The following is an 18,647-nucleotide window of genomic DNA, read 5'->3' as shown; positions in this document are numbered from 1 at the left end:
CAGATCTGAGCTACTTGTCTCGTCAATCTCCCTTGCTAATCTATTTCAAAGACTAACTACATATATATTTACAGTTCTTAGGCTTATTAACAGCTACCATTCTATACGGTGTCAGTTTGACACAGTGGTTGATACTTTGGCTTCTGTATCAGAAAGTTATGGGTTCAATCCCAGCAAATCAGGGATCGAACATCTTACAGTACAAACTCACCAGGGTCTCCAGGATTATCATAGTCTGCAACATGCTGCACAACTTTGTCATCCAGAGAGGCCTAACAATGGAGCAGGTAGAGGAAGTGGAGGCCGACCCACAGTCAAGAGCAGAGCAAAACACTGACCATCAGTCAGAAGAAATCCCTGCTGACACACCTTTGCAGTTATCTAGTAGGCTTTAGCTAAATGTTACATCCACCAACTGCATTACAGTACTTTATACTTTTGCACAATGCAGTGGTGAAATGCAACTTCAGCACCTTAATATCTTTTAATCCTTCTAGGTGCTCCCCCAGTAGTTGAAATAAGTGAGGAGGTTGGCTGTTCAGTGTCAGTGGGAGCCTCTTAGAATTGAGATGGCCCTCTCCCTCCTTGTGCTGGGTCATCAGATGACCCTGCTACTGAATCCGCCACATCCACTGTTGCGGTAGCTGTCAAATCTTGAATGCTTTCTAGCACATGTACTGTCATCTGAGCTGCAGGGAGCTGGACGGCCCAAATGTGCGTTGCTCAGAGGTACTGCAGCCTCATCAGTGCTTGCTTCAGCTATGTCTCTGCTACTGGGCAGCCCTTCAGTAACATAGAATCATAGAAAATTTACCGCACAGAAAAAGGCCATTCGGCCCATCATGTCCGCGCTGGCTGAGAAATGAGCCACCCAGCCTAATCCCACTTTCCCGCATTTGGTCCGTAGCCCTGCAGGTCATGGCTCTTCAGGTGCACATCCAGGTATTTTTTAAATAAGTTGAGGGTTTCTGCCTCTACCGCCCTCTCAGGCAGTGAGTTCCAGACCCCCACAACCTCTGGGCGAAAAATGTTTTCCTCATTTCCACTCTAATCCTTTTATCAATCACTTTAAATCTATGCCCTCTGGATATTGACCCCTCTGCTAAGGGAAATAGGTCCTTCCTATCCACTCTATCTAGGCCCCTCATAATTTTGTACGCCTCAAATCACCCCTCAGCCTCCACTGTTCCAAGGAAAACAACCCCAGTCTATCCAATCTGTCATCATAGCTAAAATTCTCCAGTCCTGGCAACATCCTCGTAAATCACCTCTGCACCCTCTCTAGTGCAATTACATTCTTCCTGTAATGTGGTGACCAGAACTGTACACAGTGCTCAAGCTGTGGCCTAACTAGTGTTTTATACAGTTCCAGCATAACATCCCTGCTTTTATCTTTTATGCCTCGGCTAATAAAGGAAAGCATTCAATATGCCTTCTTAAGCACCTTACCTACCTTCAGGGATCTGTGGACATGCACTCCAAGGTCCCTCACTTCCTCTACACCTCTCAGTATCTTCCCATTTATTATGTATTCCCTTGCCTTGTTTGCTCTCCCCAAATGCATTACCTCACACTTCTCCAGATTGAACTCCATTTGCCACTTTTCTGCCCATCTGACCAGTCGATTGATATCTTCCTGCAGTCTACAGCTTTCCTCCTCACTATCAACCACACAGCCTACCTTTGTGTCATCCAAATTGTTAATGTATACCCCAAAAAGCAAAAGACTTAGTACCAAGCCCTGCGGCACCCCACTAGAAACATCCTTCTAGTCGCATAAACACCCGTTGACCATTACCCTTTGCTTCCTACCACTCAGCCAATTTTGGATCCCATGGGTCTTTACTTTTTTCACCAATCTGCCATGTGGAACCTTGTCAAAAGCCTTGCTAAAATCCATGTAGACTACATCAATTGCGCTACCCTCATCGATCCTCCTTGTCACCTCCTCGAAAAATTCATTCAAGTTAGTCAGACACAACCTCCCCTTAGCAAATCTGTGCTGACTGTCCTTGATTAGTTCATGCCTTTCTAAGTGACAGTTTATCCTGTCCCTCAGAATTGATTCCAATAATTTGCCCACCATGGAGGTTAGGTTGACTGGCCTGTAATTACTCAGTCTATCCTTCGCTCCGTTTTAAACAACGGTACAATGTTAGCAGTCCTCCAATCCTCTGGCACTATGCCTGTATCCAGTGAAGTTTGGAAAATGATTATTAAAGCCTCCGCTATTTCGTCCCTGACTTCTTTTAACAGTCTGGGATACATTTCATCCGGTATGTCTTCAGTATGTGTGGGAGTAAACATCTGACCAGCAATGAGGGCAATGAAGCCCTGTGAAATAACATAGTAACATCAAGAACAGGAGTAGCCCATTCAGCCCCTTGGGCCTGTTCCGCCATTCAATAAGATCATGGCTGACCTGCACCTCAACTTTATTTTCCTGCCTTTGCTCCATATCCCTTGATACCCTTACCTAACAAAAATCTATCTATCTCAGTCATGAAAGCTCCAATTGTTCTAGCACCCACGGCCTTTTGGGGTGAGTGTTCCAAATTTCTATTGCCCTTTGTATGAAAAACTGCTTCCTGATTTTGGTCCTGAATGACCTAGCTCTAATTTTAAGATTATGTCCCCTTGTTCTTGATTCCCCCCACCAAAGGAAATAGTTTCTCTGTATCTACACTATCAAATCTTTTTAACATTTTAAACACCTCAATTATATTACCCCTCAATCTTCTAAACTGAAGGGAAAACAAGCCAAGTTTACGCAACCTGTGCTCATAATTTAACCCTCTAAGCCCCAGTATCATTCTGGTGAATCTGCTCCGCACCCCTTCCAAGGCCAATTTATCAATCCTGAGATGCGATGCCCAAAACCTACCTCCTACCTCCCAACTAATTTTCAACCCAAGTCAAGAGGCTACCTCCAATTCCACGCCCTCCCATTTTTGCTAAAAATCTCTTGTTTGGGACCGTATCGAATGCCTACTGGAAGTCCATATAGCTCAGCACGCTCTGCATTCAGGGCAGCCCAATTTTATAAAGAGGGCCTCAAACAAATGTTAGGCTTTCCATTTGCATATACAACCCCTGTTTCAGGCACCAGCCCTGGACACCTATACTGAAGCCTTTATCAATAGGGCGAGGAATGTGCGTGCTCAAGCTGCACACCATATTGAATGTTTGATGTCTGTTTTACGCCTGTAAAATGAGCATTGCATCAACAAATTTCTAGGCCCTCATTTGTGGGATAATTTCCTTTTTGTAATATTAAATCTTGGTAAAAGATGCAGGTTTGCAATACAATGATTTGAAACAATATATATACATACACACACAATAATGGCCGGTTAGGAATGAGTAATTTAGTTGACTAGATCAGATGAGAACGTAACAGTGTAGTAAATAGAAAAAATCACAGCTGCACTATGTGTGCTTTTATGAGGTTGGGAACAAGGTACGTCGTTAGAACAGAGTAGAGGGACCTTTATCCTACATCTATTCATGTTACACCATACCTAGGAAGGTTTGACACTGGGGAGTAGATTTTCTGATTAATTACGAAAACGGGCATAAAGTGGGTGTGAGTCAGAAAAAGTGGCAGGGATTGGTGATGGTGGATCTTTGCCCATTTTTTCCATGTCCAACTATGCAGTACCAATTTTCATCACCACTAGAAGCACCTACCCGTTTGTCAGAGAACACAATTTCCTGATGTGCACACCAGCACAGTGCCAATTCAACTACCAACTTATAAAAATGGGTGTCCATGGTTGATAAGTGCTGTGTTATATGCAGGTGTGGATTTAAAAAGGCCTATAAGAAGACTTTTTGCTGTATTTTTTGAACTGGTTTTCCATTTTTCCCCATCAGCACTTAGTTGATCAGGTAAGTTTGTCAAGTGCTCTTGCACACTCAATTTTTGGAACATCCACAATTTTGGCTCATTGGATTGGTCTGTGGAAATGTCCCTTTCTCCTATGTTTTTTGGGAAGAAACAGAGGAAGAGCAATAGATGAATGCCAGTCAGGTCAGCCTGAAGCAGAGGCATAATGTGCCCAGCCAGCGGTACATTCACTCTTGAATTTACAGGCAGTGGCACAACAACGTAGATTTTTTTTTAAGAGGATTTCTGCCTGCAGAAGTTTGGAATCACTAAGGAGGCAATGACAGAACTTTGTCATTGACAGTAAGAGTCAAATGTGTAATCAAAGTTTCTGCCATCGCTTCCTTGCAGGCATGCTGCAATGCTGACCTATGGGAAGTGGCAAACAGAGCCACCCTTATCATTATCACATCAAACAGCATCATCTCAACTTTGCCAGCCATCAAACAGGAGCTTTGAATGCTGCAACACTTCATCCCTTGGTCAGTCTTGGTTGTCTACCTCCATATTTAAAAACACTTGTTTTTGCAAGCCATTTTTCACCCAAGCAACCTGTGCAAAGACTATTTTAGAAATATTAGAAGCCTTCGTAAAGGTTACCAATACTTTTGTCCCCATATGTGGCCACTTATTTTATCTTTAAGTGGCCGCATCCCTTTTAATTTTACTCATAACCACTTATAAATAACACTTTAAAGGCTGCTTATATGCAAATTTCCTCTATCCCTCTGGTACGCTTCCAACACCAACTCCAATATTGGCCAGGAGCTTGTCCCACTATGGGACAAACTAATGGTCAGGTGAATGCTAATACCACATCACCCAACTAACATCCAATTGGAGGCCCAATCAGTATATCTAAGGCTTGGGCACTAAAAGACAAGAGTGGGCCACCCCAGGACTAATATCCATCACTATGATGAGCAGAAAAAATTAAAATATGTATTCCATGTGGTAAATAAAATGAAAACATTGCAGGTAATAATTAACAGTAGCACTAAAACTGAGGTAAAAGCCTTGGCAATTTCCTCATTGGAGGATAATCCTATCATGTGACCCACAGGGGGATATAATAAGGGAACTGTTTTGTAATTCTACAACAAAATTACAGGGGAATTTAAACTCTGTCTTTCAGGGAACAAAGAGCTACACAAGTTGATTGCTGAGATTCTAAATAATACCACAGGCAAACTTGGAACAGTTCAACTGAACTTGACCTGATCAGAATTGGAGTCTGAAATTGTTCCGTCAGACAGCAACAAGGAAATGTTTACACAACATGATCACGAGAAAGTTGATAAAGAGGTTGCAGTGACCTTTAATTAGGCCTTCTCTGAGCTGCAATAAGCATTCTTTCCCCTAAAATGTAACAGATAGAAAAGTTGACTGTTTGTCAATTTAGTTAACTGATATTTGAATACAGCGGACTGCAGCCGGACGAATGGTATCCAAACTTCTAAATTAAGCTTCATGTGACTTGGATTCTGTGACAACATAAAACTGCATGCAAAGCATATTTACCTACGGCTTTTAAAGGGGCCATGTGGTCTTACAAAGTAATCACAATTATGTGATGACGTAACTCAGAGAGAGATATGCTTGTGCATGTATTAGGTTAATTTTTGAAATTATAAATAGATTATTGTAGTTGAGACTGAATAGCACAGTTAGTTAGCACACACGATGGGCCGAATGGCCTCCTTCCTTGCTGTAACCATTCTATGATTCTACTACCTTTGCATTTCTGGGTCTCGGGTCTGGATCCAGCTCAGATTAATGGGATGAAAATCTCCTGTTTGGTAGTTTGAAGGGAGCTGTCTCACCCTAGTAGGTGCAGAACTGCCTACTATCTGGCACTAATTTGCACAAAGTTGGGAATCTCACACCGACAGACCATAATGATCTCAGATGTAGAATGCAGAAAAAGTAAAGGATGCGCTCTTCTGAGGGTGGGGCTTATAAATATTTTGGGAAAAAGTAGAAATAGCTTTGGTCTGTACCCAATTCATGCTGCACTTGATCCAATAGTATTTAATGTCACTGCACAAAATGTGACAAAAGGTTCCTTTCCAGCATTGACTCCCTTCCCTTGATGCATGCAAAATTCAGCCAAAAGCATTTATGCTGGAGAAGCATTTTCACTGCAGTTAATTGTGTATACTTGCTTGGAATCATTCTATAGTGTGTTGTACAAATCCTTCCCTAGCCAGAAACATTGTGGCCTAGAAATTCCTGGAGCCCTACTCCACCGCAGTCACGCCAGCAAAGCAAAATTTATGCCTGCCAAAATCAGCATAAGTGGAACTTGACAAAAGTACCTTGTGCTCCCTGGAATGAGCCTGTGGTGTAAAAGTTGAGAGTTGCGTTCACTTTTTCTGCCGCAGTCAGAGCTTTGCGTACGGTGTATCTTGTTTGCTGATCTGACTGCAGCAACAAACAGAGCTTCAAAGCTTCATGACTGAAGTACAGCTTCCTGATACACAGCTCCTGGGAAAGTGCATCTGAGTCTATAGATTCTGCTGGATGGGTAATGCTAGAATAATCTGGCTCTTCTTTTGTGCTGCTTCATTAATCTAGCTTCCTTTACAGTTTCCTGCTACTCCTCCTCCTCCTGCATATAGATCTTATTAAGTGGGATTCCCAGTGGGAAGCCCATTGTGCAGTCCTCAGATACTAGATCAGTAATTGTGTTGAAATAGAATGCTTTCCAAGGGTAATTCAGAATGTAGGGGAACACTTCCTGAGTTTGACAGTGATTTTTGTTTTCCAATACCTGAGGTGAGTCCTAAAATATAGCTAAAAGTCTCCACAAACAATCTCAGTAAATCATTGTCCCTTTAACCAAGTACTTCTGCCTTGATGAACGTGCCACTTAAACAGTGGCACACATTCTCAAAGGTGGACGGAAAGGCACAATTCACAGAATAGGTCTAACTCTGCCACTTTCATATGGCTGTCACTGAGAGAGTGGGCTCTTCTCCAGCAGAACCCAATGTAAATTGTCCCTGTCAGAAATTCCTGGCCCCAAAAAGGCATAATTGTTGCCACAGGCTATTCCTAGCTGATCCAGGAACTTAAATCTACTCTCAAAACTCTCCTTTCAAGGCATCCCTATTCCTTTACAACTTGTTAAGTGGCTTCAGTATATATTCTAAGTTGTATTACCTGTATCCCTTCAGTAGACACGACACAAACTGTCTTTGGATCTAGTGCTCCCCACTCCCCGGGCCAGTTTTTCAGAACAGATTCTACCTTTTCAATTATTTGGAGAACTTCAGTCTCATTGTACCAGGATAAATTGGAAGAATTGAAAATGCTGCTCCCATGAACATGGCAAAACATCAGAGGATAGAACTCAGGATGACGTAGAATGTTTCCACTTGCTTGAATGGCATCGACCGTTCCCACATAAAAATGCTTGGACACAAAGTCAATGATCTCTTTTACCGATCTATAGTTTTCCCTGAAGATTATGCGGCTTTTAGCTGCCTTGTCATGTTTTTCATTCTGATAGTATTGGAACAGACGATTGAGCAAGGTGTGGTCTGCCATCTCGTTGCTTTCAATGGAAAAAAGCTTAGGTGTCACCTGCATATGATCCCCTGCCAGGACAATTCTTGTTTTATTGCCTGCTATGGCCAGTGGAATCAGTGCATCACATTCCAACATCTGAGCTGCTTCATCAATCAAAATATGTGTGAAAAAGTCACGGGGCAGTTTGAGTTCAGAAAACAATTTTGCCTCCATGCAGGTGGTGATCACTATATGGTGTGCTTCCAAGGTACTTCTGTCAGGCGTAACAAATGAATTATTTGAAATTAAACAGTATTGTTTTGTGATGGGATCAGTACGATTAAGGTTTTGTTTCACATATTTAATTCGCAGGGGTCTTCCTTCAGGATGTCCAGAAGAGACATGGTCATGAAAATAATCTTTGACATACAAGTCTGCAGCACTGAAATGACAAGGCAAACAATAATGAGCATGTTAATGAGATCTAAGCAATTTATTTATGATATTTAAATACTTTTAAAAGTTTACATATTCACTTCATGATGGGAAGTTAATATGGCGATAAAAGATGTTATAATGGGCCATGATGTGCTGTGGCAGGGCATCTGATGGGATCTGAAGACTTGCCCATGCACGTTTAGGTTTTAAATTTTTTTTGCGTGGCAACTTGCTGAAAGCGCGAGCTGATATCGCCGCAGCGAGGGAAACAGGGCATCTGGGACCTGAGTGAACAGGGCAAGCGAATGTATCTCCTTAACCAATCAGATTGAAGGATTGTGAAATTAACAGCGCAAGGATTGAGAAGGAAGTGTAAGTTAGAGTGGGTGAATTCAATGTCAAATCAGGTACAGAAAGAGAAATAAAGAGAGGGAATGAAAGATTCAATTAAGAGAGAGAAAAAAGAGATTTTATAAATGTCCAATAACAATTAAAACCTGAAGGTGCCAGAGAGGTTGATTGGCAGTGATTAACACTTATCATGTCATTAAAAGGGTAGTTACACTTGAAATGACAAGACTTAACTTTCTATGGCGAGTTTAGTTTGTATCTACCATGCAAATACAGCAACTTCATGCCATTCAATGCATTTAAAGGTGAGACAGTAAGATGCCGTTTTTGTGAAGCTAATGGTGGAGTGGCGCAACTCAAACAGCAACTTCCAGATTTTTGAGTTTAACTGCCCCTCGCCTGAAGTTGCTGTACTATTTGCGAATAAATAATGTGAGCACCATTAGCTTCACTGTTATTTTGACAGCAAAATCTGGGCCAATATTTTATATATGTATATGTACATGGGTTTGAAAGAAGAAATTGTGCAGGGCTTTGGTGAGACCTCATCTGGAGCACAGTGTACAGTTTTGGTCTCCTTATCTAAGGAAGGAAATACTTGCCCTAGAGGCGGTGAAACAAAGGTTCATTAGATTAATTCCTAGGATGAGAGGGCTGTCCTATGAGGAGAGGTTGAGTAGAATGGGCCTATATTCTCTGGAGTTCAGAAGAATGAGAGGTAGTCTCATTGAAACATATAAGATTCTGAGGAGGCTTCAGAGGGTAGATGCTGAGAGGTTGATTCCCCTGGCTGGAGAGTCTAGAACTAGAGGGCATAGTAGCAGGATAAGGGGTCGGCCATTTAAGACTGAGATAAGGAGGAATTTCTTCACTCAGAGGGTTGTGAATCTTTGGAATTCTCCATCCCAGAGGGCTGTGGATGCTCAGTCGTTGAGTATATTCAAGGCTGAGATAGATAGATTTTTGGACTCTAGGGGAATCAAGAGATATGGGGTTTGGGCAGGAAAGTGGAGTTGACGATGAAGATCAGCCATGAGCTGATTGAATGGCGGAGCAGGTTCGACAGGTTGTATGGCCTACTCCTGCTTCTATTTCTGATGTTCTTAAGACAATTGAAACATAGGTTTAATTTTGGAGTAGGAAACATGTCATTCTATTTAATCATTAGCTGTGAGCATGAGTTCAAAATTGCTAGAATTTTATTAAACAGTTGATAATTTTCAACCCTACACATACTTCATGCTCAATGTTTTAAACATGCAGGTTTCTAATCTCATCCAGTTCTCAACTGTCTGTGATGTGATGTTGATTGATTGACTTTTCAGTCAACCCATTCTACAAACAAATGTTTTTGCTCTACATTAATTCCCATTATTTTACCCAATAGGACTTGGAGACTCAATTATCTATCAACTAACAACAGTTTGACATTGTAATATTAAGTTTAGTGAGCTTCTTTTTACATTTATACCCCATTTTCAAAAGTACTTTGTATGCTTACTGTTTATGAGAAATGCACTAATAAACTAGAATCTCTACACATAAACCATCCTACGATGCAAAACCATAGATCATTCAGAAATCACTCATTATCCATGCTGGGCTTCAGAAGAATTTAAAATGGAGCTATATTGTACAGAAAATACACTTATTACTGATTCTCAGTTATTGCTTGTTACCTTATTTTTTTGCTTTAGAACTGCTAGGTAGAGATATATCCATTAATCCAGTTAAATTAATGGATGGAAAATTGGGTTGGCTCCATTATAGGTGTGTGATCTTCGTTGCCTGATTTTCCTCTTTGTGCTGCATCCTAGTGATGCTTTATGCCAAGCACAATAACAGAAAAATCTACCCCTTGTTGGTCATTCCAGAGTTATTTTAATCGTAAAACCTCGTTTAGCTCAATCTCCTCTTTAAATATCATTTGGCCTGGTTACATCATTGCTGAAGCAGACATTAGCTTCCTGTTGAAAATTAGAGAATATTTTCCTCTGTTAAAAAAAAATTAGTTTTGGAAACTTTTAAGGATTTCATTTAACTATTTTGGTTATTGCTTTACCCAATAAATGATTTTACAAAACCACTTTAACACCCACATTTAAAATTGCAATTTCCTACAATATATTCTAGGAAAATGGATATCAAAGGAGTGGGGAAGGACAGGTTCTGATATTAAGAACTTTTGTTCTGGAATAACTCTCACATTTAGAATATTGATGCCAGATGTCTAGTACGGACAGCAATGGAGGGCTGTGCATAATTCTGTATCTCTCTCAGTTGCACCATTGAGAACAGACACGGAGACTAGATTTTAAAAAATAGTTGAAGTTGACTGTCTTACATTGGAATTTGAAGGAATGGGAGAGGTATTCTCATTCTTCTTAGTTGTTTATCCAGAATACTAGTAAGAACAATATGAAGTGAAAGAGATACTATGGACTGTATAACCTTTGGACTGTGCTTTTAACAGTGATGAATGAAGGTGTTTTGATGATTCAAGTATGTGATGTTACTTTCACTGTGTGAAATATCACTAGCCCAGACTTTGAAAATACCAATAATCATGAGCTTGGAGTTGATTCAGAAATGTTATGTGCTGTTCTGAAGTTATTAAATGTTTCATTAATGAAAGAATTGGTCTATTTTCCTGTTGCAAACAGATAACAAAACAATGCACCACTCACCTGTTAGTGTGAGTGCAGAGCAGCAATCTGGTGCCTGGTTTCTTCACTATTTCCATTGCTGCTGTAGCCAAGGTAAAGGTTTTTCCAGTTCCAAAAGGACCGTAAATTAGAAGAGGGGGGGCTATTTTTTCTCCAACAGTTTGTCCAGCAATGAAGGCAACAGCAGCACGTTGCTTTTGGTTTCCAGTTGAAATGATATCAGTAAACTGAGGAATGGAACAGGTGGTGATATCTGGGAAAATAATCTGCATATTTGAAAGCATGTCCACAGCTTGATGCTTAAAGCAAAAGGAAAGCCGGTCTAATTGGAACTGAATCTCTACGCTGTGACAGTTTCCCTTGTGGAAAGCAAGATCAGTGCAGCATCGTGGTGACAGCTTAAGAGCAATGCGATTTTCAGTGGTAGCCTCATGAATGATGGCAGCCTCATAAACTACATTGTTAAAGGAAGGGCTTGGTGCTAACAGCACAGTTTTAACTTCTCTCTTGAACAGGAAGCCTTCATTTGTATCAGTAGTCAGAGCAAGAGTGGCTGGGACAACAGCAAAGAGCTCTCCATGTTGTGCAATCAATAAACCTTCAGTTGTATCTTCTAATATGTCAGTGATAGAAATAGTCACCCGTAGACTGAGCCTATCAAAAAGAAATTTGACAATTATATTTAATAAGATTAACACACTAGACTTTTTTGTTTTCTGCTTATCTTTTTTAATCAATGTTTTTACAGCTATGTGCACTTATTCAATTTACAAAGCTGTATTCCAAAAAAAAGTATGGCCTAGAAATTGGTTTGTGCCAGCAGGCTGGTGCAAATTGGGTGCAGGGAATGATCCCTGCACCAGAACGGACAGGTCCAAGCCCCACCCCAATATTGGGTCTCGGCCCTCATTTAAATGAGACCCGCAAGCTGCAGACGCCTGCTGGGCGAACCCAGGCTGCTCGCCAGCGAAGAGGATTTCAATTTTGTGCCACTGCATCATTGGGCAGTGGCCCTCAGGTAGATCCGGGGAAGGGGGGAAGCGATCAGGTAGGAACAGGGGCAACCAGGAGAGGGGAGAACTGATCAGTGCAGAGGGCAGTGATCGGTAGAGAGAGTGGCCAGTGATTGGTAGAGTGGGCAGCGCTCAGTAGAGGGAAGGGGGTAGCAGTCAGTAGAAGGAGGGACAGTGATCGGTAGAGGGAGGGGGCAGCGATCGGTCGGGGGACAGCAGTCGGTAGAGGGAGGGGAGCAGCAGTCAGTAGAGGGAGGGGGCAGCGATCGGTAGAGGGAGGGGGGCAGCGGTCGGTGGGGGGACAGCGATCGGTAGAGGGAGGGGAGCAGCAGTCAGTAGAGGGAGGGGGCAGCGATCGGTAGAGGGAGGGGGGCAGCGGTCGGTAGAGGGGGAGGGCGGCGATCGACAGAGGGAGGGGGGCAGCGATCAGTAGAGGGGGGGCGGAGATCGACAGAGGGAGGGGGCAGCGATCGGTAGAGGGAGGGGGTCAGCGATCGGTAGAGGGAGGGGGGCAGCAGTCAGTAGAGGGAGGGGCAGCGATCGGTAGAGGGAGGGGGGCAGCGGTCGGTAGAGGGAGGGGAGCAGCAGTCAGTAGAGGGAGGGGCAGCGATCGGTAGAGGGAGGGGGGCAGCGGTCGCTAGGGGGGGGGGCGGCGATCGACAGAGGGAGGGGGGCAGCGATCGGTAGAGGGAGGGGGCAGCAATTGGTAGAGGGAGGGGGGCAGCGATCGGCAGGGGGGGGCAGCGATCGGTAGAGGGAGGGGGCAGAAAACGGTAGAGGGAGGGGGGCAGTGGTCAGTAGAGGGAAGGGGGCAGCAATCAGTAGTGGGAGGGGGGGCAGCGATCGGTAGAGGGAGGGGGGCAGCGATCGGTAGAGGGAAGGGGGCAGCAATCAGTAGTGGGAGGGGGGGCAGTGGTCGGTAGAGGGAGGGGAGGCAGCGATCGGTAGAGGGAAGGGGGCAGCAATCAGTAGTGGGAGGGGGGGCAGTGGTCGGTAGAGGGAGGGGAGGCAGCGATCGGTAGAGGGAAGGGGCAGCGATCGGTAGAGGGAAGGGGGCAGCAATCAGTAGTGGGAGGGGGGCAGCAATCGGTAGAGGGAGGGGGGCAGCGATCGGTAGAGGGAAGGGGGCAGCGATCAGTAGTGGGAGGGGGGCAGCGATCGGTAGAGGGAGGGGGGCAGTGGTCAGTAGAGGGAAGGGGGCAGCAATCAGTAGTGGGAGGGGGGGCAGCGATCGGTCGAGGGAGAGGGCAGCAATCGGTAGAGGGAGGGGGGCAGTGGTCAGTAGAGGGAAGGGGGCAGCAATCAGTAGTGGGAGGGGGGGCAGCGATCGGTAGAGGGAGGGGGGCAGCGATCGGTAGAGGGAAGGGGGCAGCAATCAGTAGTGGGAGGGGGGGCAGTGGTCGGTAGAGGGAGGGGAGGCAGCGATCGGTAGAGGGAAGGGGCAGCGATCGGTAGAGGGAAGGGGGCAGCAATCAGTAGTGGGAGGGGGGCAGCAATCGGTAGAGGGAGGGGGGCAGCGATCGGTAGAGGGAAGGGGGGGCAGCGATCGGTAGAGGGAAGGGGCAGCGATCGGTAGAGGGAAGGGGGCAGCAATCAGTAGTGGGAGGGGGGCAGCAATCGGTAGAGGGAGGGGGCAGCGATCGGTAGAGGGAAGGGGGCAGCGATCAGTAGTGGGAGGGGGGCAGCGATCGGTAGAGGGAGGGGGGCAGCGATCGGTAGAGGGAGGGGGGCAGCAATCAGTAGTGGGAGGGGGGCAGTGGTCGGTAGAGGGAGGGGAGGCAGCGATCGGTAGAGGGAAGGGGGCAGCAATCAGTAGTGGGAGGGGGGGCAGTGGTCGGTAGAGGGAGGGGAGGCAGCGATCGGTAGAGGGAAGGGGCAGCGATCGGTAGAGGGAAGGGGGCAGCAATCAGTAGTGGGAGGGGGGCAGCAATCGGTAGAGGGAGGGGGGCAGCGATCGGTAGAGGGAGGGGGGCAGCGATTGGTAGAGGGAAGGGGGCAGCAATCAGTAGTGGGAGGGGGGCAGCGATCGGTAGAGGGAGGGGGGCAGCGATCGGTAGAGGGAGGGGGGCAGCGATTGGTAGAGGGAAGGGGGCAGCAATCAGTAGTGGGAGGGGGGCAGCGATCGGTAGAGGGAGGGGGGCAGCGATTGGTAGAGGGAGGGGGGGCAGTGGTCGGTAGAGGGAGGGGAGGCAGCGATCGGTAGAGGGAAGGGGCAGCAATCAGTAGTGGGAGGGGGGCAGCGATCGGTAGAGGGAGGGGGGCAGCGATCGGTAGAGGGAGGGGGGCAGCAATCGGTAGAGGGAGGGGGGGCAGCGTTCAGTAGTGGGAGGGGGGCAGCGATCAGTAGAGAGAGTGGGAGCAATCAGGACGTGGCTGAACGGGGGCCAAATGGCCTTCGCACTGCAGTGGAGCTGAAAGAAACATTCCTGCACCTCCAGGCTCCACATTTCCATGACACTGGCATTTGCATAGGGCAGGATGTATTTGCACCAATGTAAGTGTACATATGGCTCAACCAGAAAATCCAGCACCTGCCTCACTACTAGGGGGATTCCCAGGCCCCGTTACTCCGCCCCCCACCTTTTAAATAATAATTTGTTCATTCATCGGAAGTCCCGGCTGCTTGCTTAGCATGGATCTCTTGGCAGGGCCCACTAACATCCCACCAAGGCTTCATCTCACTGGGCATACCAGTACTACACTGAGTCCTGAATGAGCCAGGGAAGTGGGAACTCCCGGCTCAGGAAGTCTGCATCCCTGGCTCCGGCCCCGCTGATGTGATTTGCCTTTTAAGGGGCAGGCAGAGGTTCTGCCCCTTACATGCCAGGCCAGAAAATCCTGGAAACAGTGGAGGACCAGCACAAATTAGTCCCTGCCGTTTTCTAGTGGGTTCCACCACTCTGCCACCAGAGTTAAAGGGGGAGTCCAGTGAAATTCCTGAGGAAATTTGGGGCCCACATTTGTGTCTAGCGAGTTTAGCACCTCATTAGCATCAGATGGTAATTAGGTACCATTTGCAAACATTTACTGTAAATCTGAGCATGTTAGCAATAATTGCTTCCTGCTCTCCATTTCCTTCTGTTAGTTCAGAAAAAGTGTAAGTGCAACTTAAAACAGCCCTTAGCAATGCTCCAAAAATATCTGCAAGAGCATCAAGCACAGAGCACAATGGAGCTGGGAACAGAGTGAGGACTTTAAAATGGGATTTTGGTAAAAGTGGGAATTCAGTGGGTAAGTAGTACAGAAATTGTGATTTTATCAAACTGAAATTTAAGCTTAGATTTTCAATTAAAAAAAAACTACAAATCAGTTGGCAGTTCAGTAAAAACTACAAATCAGTGAGTCAACTGTAAATAGGTCACTAGCCTGGTGTTAATTATGATGTGGAGATGCCGGTGATGGACTGGGGTTGACAATTGTAAACAATTTTACAACACCAAGTTATAGTCCAGCAATTTTATTATAAATTCACAAGCTTTCGGAGGCTTCCTCCTTCGTCAGGTGAACGATGTGAAAATGTTAGTGGGCCCTGCCAAGAGATCCATGCTAAGCAAGCAGCCGGGACTTCCGATGAATGAACAAATTATTATTTAAAAGGTGGGGGGCGGAGTAACGGGGCCTGGGAATCCCCCTAGTAGTGAGGCAGGTGCTGGATTTTCTGGTTGAGCCATATGTACACTTACATTGGTGCAAATACATCCTGCCCTATGCAAATGCCAGTGTCATGGAAATGAGGATTGCATTTTCACATCGTTCATCTGACGAAGGAGGAAGCCTCCGAAAGCTTGTGAATTTAAAATAAAATTGCTGGACTATAACTTGGTGGTGTTAATTAGATACTGTGTGGCTGGGGGCTGACTTTGTGCATTGTAGACAATGTGAAATGTTTGCCTTCCAGGCCCAGATTTTGGAGGGTTACATCTGCAATAACTGCAAGCTGGTTGATGCACTCAAGGCTGAAGTGATCAGGCTTAGTGAGCGACTGGCCGTACATCAAAATATTAGAGAGAGAGAAGTTTTTATGGATGAAATATTAGAGAAGACCACACTGGGAGTCAGAGTAGGAGAGGAGAACCCGGTACCTCGAAGACCAGGGTAGGTCTCTGATTGAAAGGGGGCCAGAAGTCGTGGGGCAAGAGCTGTTATCCTTGGCACTCTCTAACAGTTTCTCTCCTATGGAAAGGGATGATGTGGAGAATCAAAAGGTGACTGTGACAGGCGAGGCTGTGTCATGCACTGAGGCAATCAAGCTGCTTGTCAAGGAAGGGGGGGAGAAGATGTGGTGGTGGTTGCAGTAGATGTAAGAGGACACCTGTACCGATTGGAGCAAACCTTAAGGTGTACAAATCAAACTTTAATAAGTCTAATTCCAATGGTAGATGATGAACAATGTAAAAATGTCAATAAAGTAAATGGAAAATGTAAAAAGCATTGGAGTTATTGCATTAATACAAGAAGTCTGACAAATAAGATATGTAATCTGGAAAGTTTTGCTGGGATTGATAGATTGGACATCATTAGCATCACAGAAGAGGTCCTCCTCTGCAGGAAAAGGGTAACATTTTTTTCATTTAGATCCAAATTTACCGACTGTCTAACCCTGACTACTGATAAAGGGCTTGAATGAGAGACTTTTTTACACTGAGCAGTTTTCTTGTCAGATACTGTACCTTGAAACTATGTCTGCTTCTGCTTGTTCCTCCTGGTACAGGAAATTGTGCATTCTTTCTTTGTAATTCTCCTTTGTTAATCGAATTTTTGCCATGTCCTTGACTTTATATTCCAATGATAAAGTAGGTGGCTTGTATTTCTGCAATACCAGAAGCTCATATTCGGTTTTCTCCATGCAAGGCACTATCCTTCGATTGCCACTGTGCCACCTCTTCAGATTGGCAAATTGGAAATCACTGCTCGGGTTTTTAGGTGTTTGGAGAACATCCTCTTTACTGACATGAATCTTCCTGACAAGCAGAGGTCGGCTTCCAAAATCAAAAACAACCCACTGGTCATAAATTCCTAAGGTCACAGCTTCAAATGAGACTCTAACACAATAGGAAGTTGTTAGTGTCTGGAATTTTTTGCCTTCAGCACTAGAACAATTTGTTGGTAAGCCTTCTCCTTCCAGGCAGAATATTGCACCAGGTTCTCGCTTTAGAAGTGTAACATACAGCAATGGTTTCTGCACACATAATAATAAAATAACATCAGTGATACTTCTCATTCCATTCAGACTTGGGAGTTTCAACATTTTTAAAATAATTACATACAAACCAAGCAGCCTGGGTGACAACATTTATAATCGTTCACACAGAAACATTGCTCATAGTTCAATGAAAAATAGCAGCCTCGCTCAGTGAGATCATAAGTATGGTTGGTGTGCGAAATGTAAAATTTTCCACTTGTGCATTAGTGGGTGTTTCTATGAGGTTGGATTAAGGCACATTGCTGGGGCAAAGAAGTGCAAACTTTACGCTGCATCTACCTGTGCTGTAAATGCCCTGGGAGTACTTAATGCCAACACTGAATGACAAAAGTGGAAAAGATTTTCATATTCCAGCGCTGACATTCTTCCATCTTGATAACCATAAATTTCACCAAAAATACAAATGATCAAAAAGCAGAGGAACATAGAAAATAAAGAAAGGTTATAATCATAAAATTAAGAGATTAAGTTATTCAGCTGCAGTGGTGGCATACAGTCCACTTTAGACATTCAAAATTAATTAACCTTTTGTGTATTGAGAAACCACATCAGCTGTGTGTGTATGATCTCTCCCCTTCATTGTGTCCTGGGCCATACAACTTCATGGTCCAAATTTACCATCTTCAGCAATCAAAGTGCAAATAGTGGCTGGCATTAGAATTCAAAGCTGGAGCCTTATTCTGTATTGCAAGACAGGGGGCAGACTTCCAACATCAATGGAAAGGAAAATAGGACAGGGTGTATAACCAGTGGCTGATCCACTACTGCCCGTTTTATGCTGCTGCCAACGTTGAATGTCCCATGGTGTCAGACCAATAGTGTAATGCCATTTGCTGGACCATTTAATAACATTGTATAAAAACAACCAGAATGTGTTCCCTGTTCCACTTTCAAATGTACTGCCCATTTCAGAACTGCACCACACAGACCTGGTAGGTCCCAGGTTCAATGTTGGTGTATGATTAGTAGCACTCTAACTGGCCTCAGTGCCCCAGGGCAATGGAGAGAAAATCAACCAGGTTCCTGCTTCTAATTGCTATCCAGTTACTTCTGCAAGAAAATGCATACACATGGACATCAAGTAAGAACAGGGTCTGGCTTGGCTGTGATTCCTCTCATAGCCTGCCAACACTCACTATCTGGGCTCATACATGAAGTATGGCCACTTGGGTAAGATACCAGAGGACAACTGGTATTCATGGAACCATACACCAGCATAAGTCAGCACCTTCAGGATAGGTTGGCAGGAAATTGGGAGTAAAAACTTTGAAGGATACACCCAGTATTTACATTGAAGAAAATTATAAGCAAAGAACCTCAATTGTTTTCAAAGTCAACCTAAGCCACAGCTGTGCCTTATTACTACAAATTTGCCACTTTACAAGATTTTTCTAGGTTCTGACCAAAGTTATGTATAGACCATGTAGAACTTAATTGTGACGAGATGGACATCTGATAAGAACTATGTTTTTAGACCTTGGTTTGCAATACCAAGATTTTACTGAAGTTGTGCTTGTGGAATTTATTCTAGGCCTGGTTCTGGAACTTTTTTTATTAGCACATGAGGTCTGAAA

At 44.6% G+C, this 18,647-nt stretch overlaps 1 protein-coding gene across 4 annotated transcripts in view; it reads right to left on the bottom strand.

Moving 5' to 3' along the window:
• helz2a (helicase with zinc finger 2a) overlaps positions 1-18,647 on the bottom strand; it is a 101,069-nt gene that overhangs the window by 58,262 nt on the left and 24,160 nt on the right. For all 4 annotated transcript variants that reach the window (XR_010966383.1, XM_068000568.1, XM_068000570.1 and 1 more), the window contains 3 exons: positions 16,541-17,049; positions 10,879-11,511; positions 7,055-7,844 (listed from right to left, as the gene is read on the bottom strand). Coding sequence is in view for 3 of the 4 variants with exons in the window: in XM_068000568.1 (XP_067856669.1) it covers positions 7,055-7,844; positions 10,879-11,511; positions 16,541-17,049 (1,932 nt within the window). In the remaining variant the exon portion in view is untranslated. The remainder of the gene's footprint in view (positions 1-7,054; positions 7,845-10,878; positions 11,512-16,540; positions 17,050-18,647) is intronic.

Source organism: Heptranchias perlo, chromosome 19 (genome assembly GCF_035084215.1).
Source record: "Heptranchias perlo isolate sHepPer1 chromosome 19, sHepPer1.hap1, whole genome shotgun sequence".
NCBI lineage: Eukaryota > Metazoa > Chordata > Chondrichthyes > Hexanchiformes > Hexanchidae > Heptranchias > Heptranchias perlo.
The sequence above is the reverse complement of the archived record's forward strand: the minus strand, read 5'-3'. Positions and strand labels throughout refer to the sequence as shown.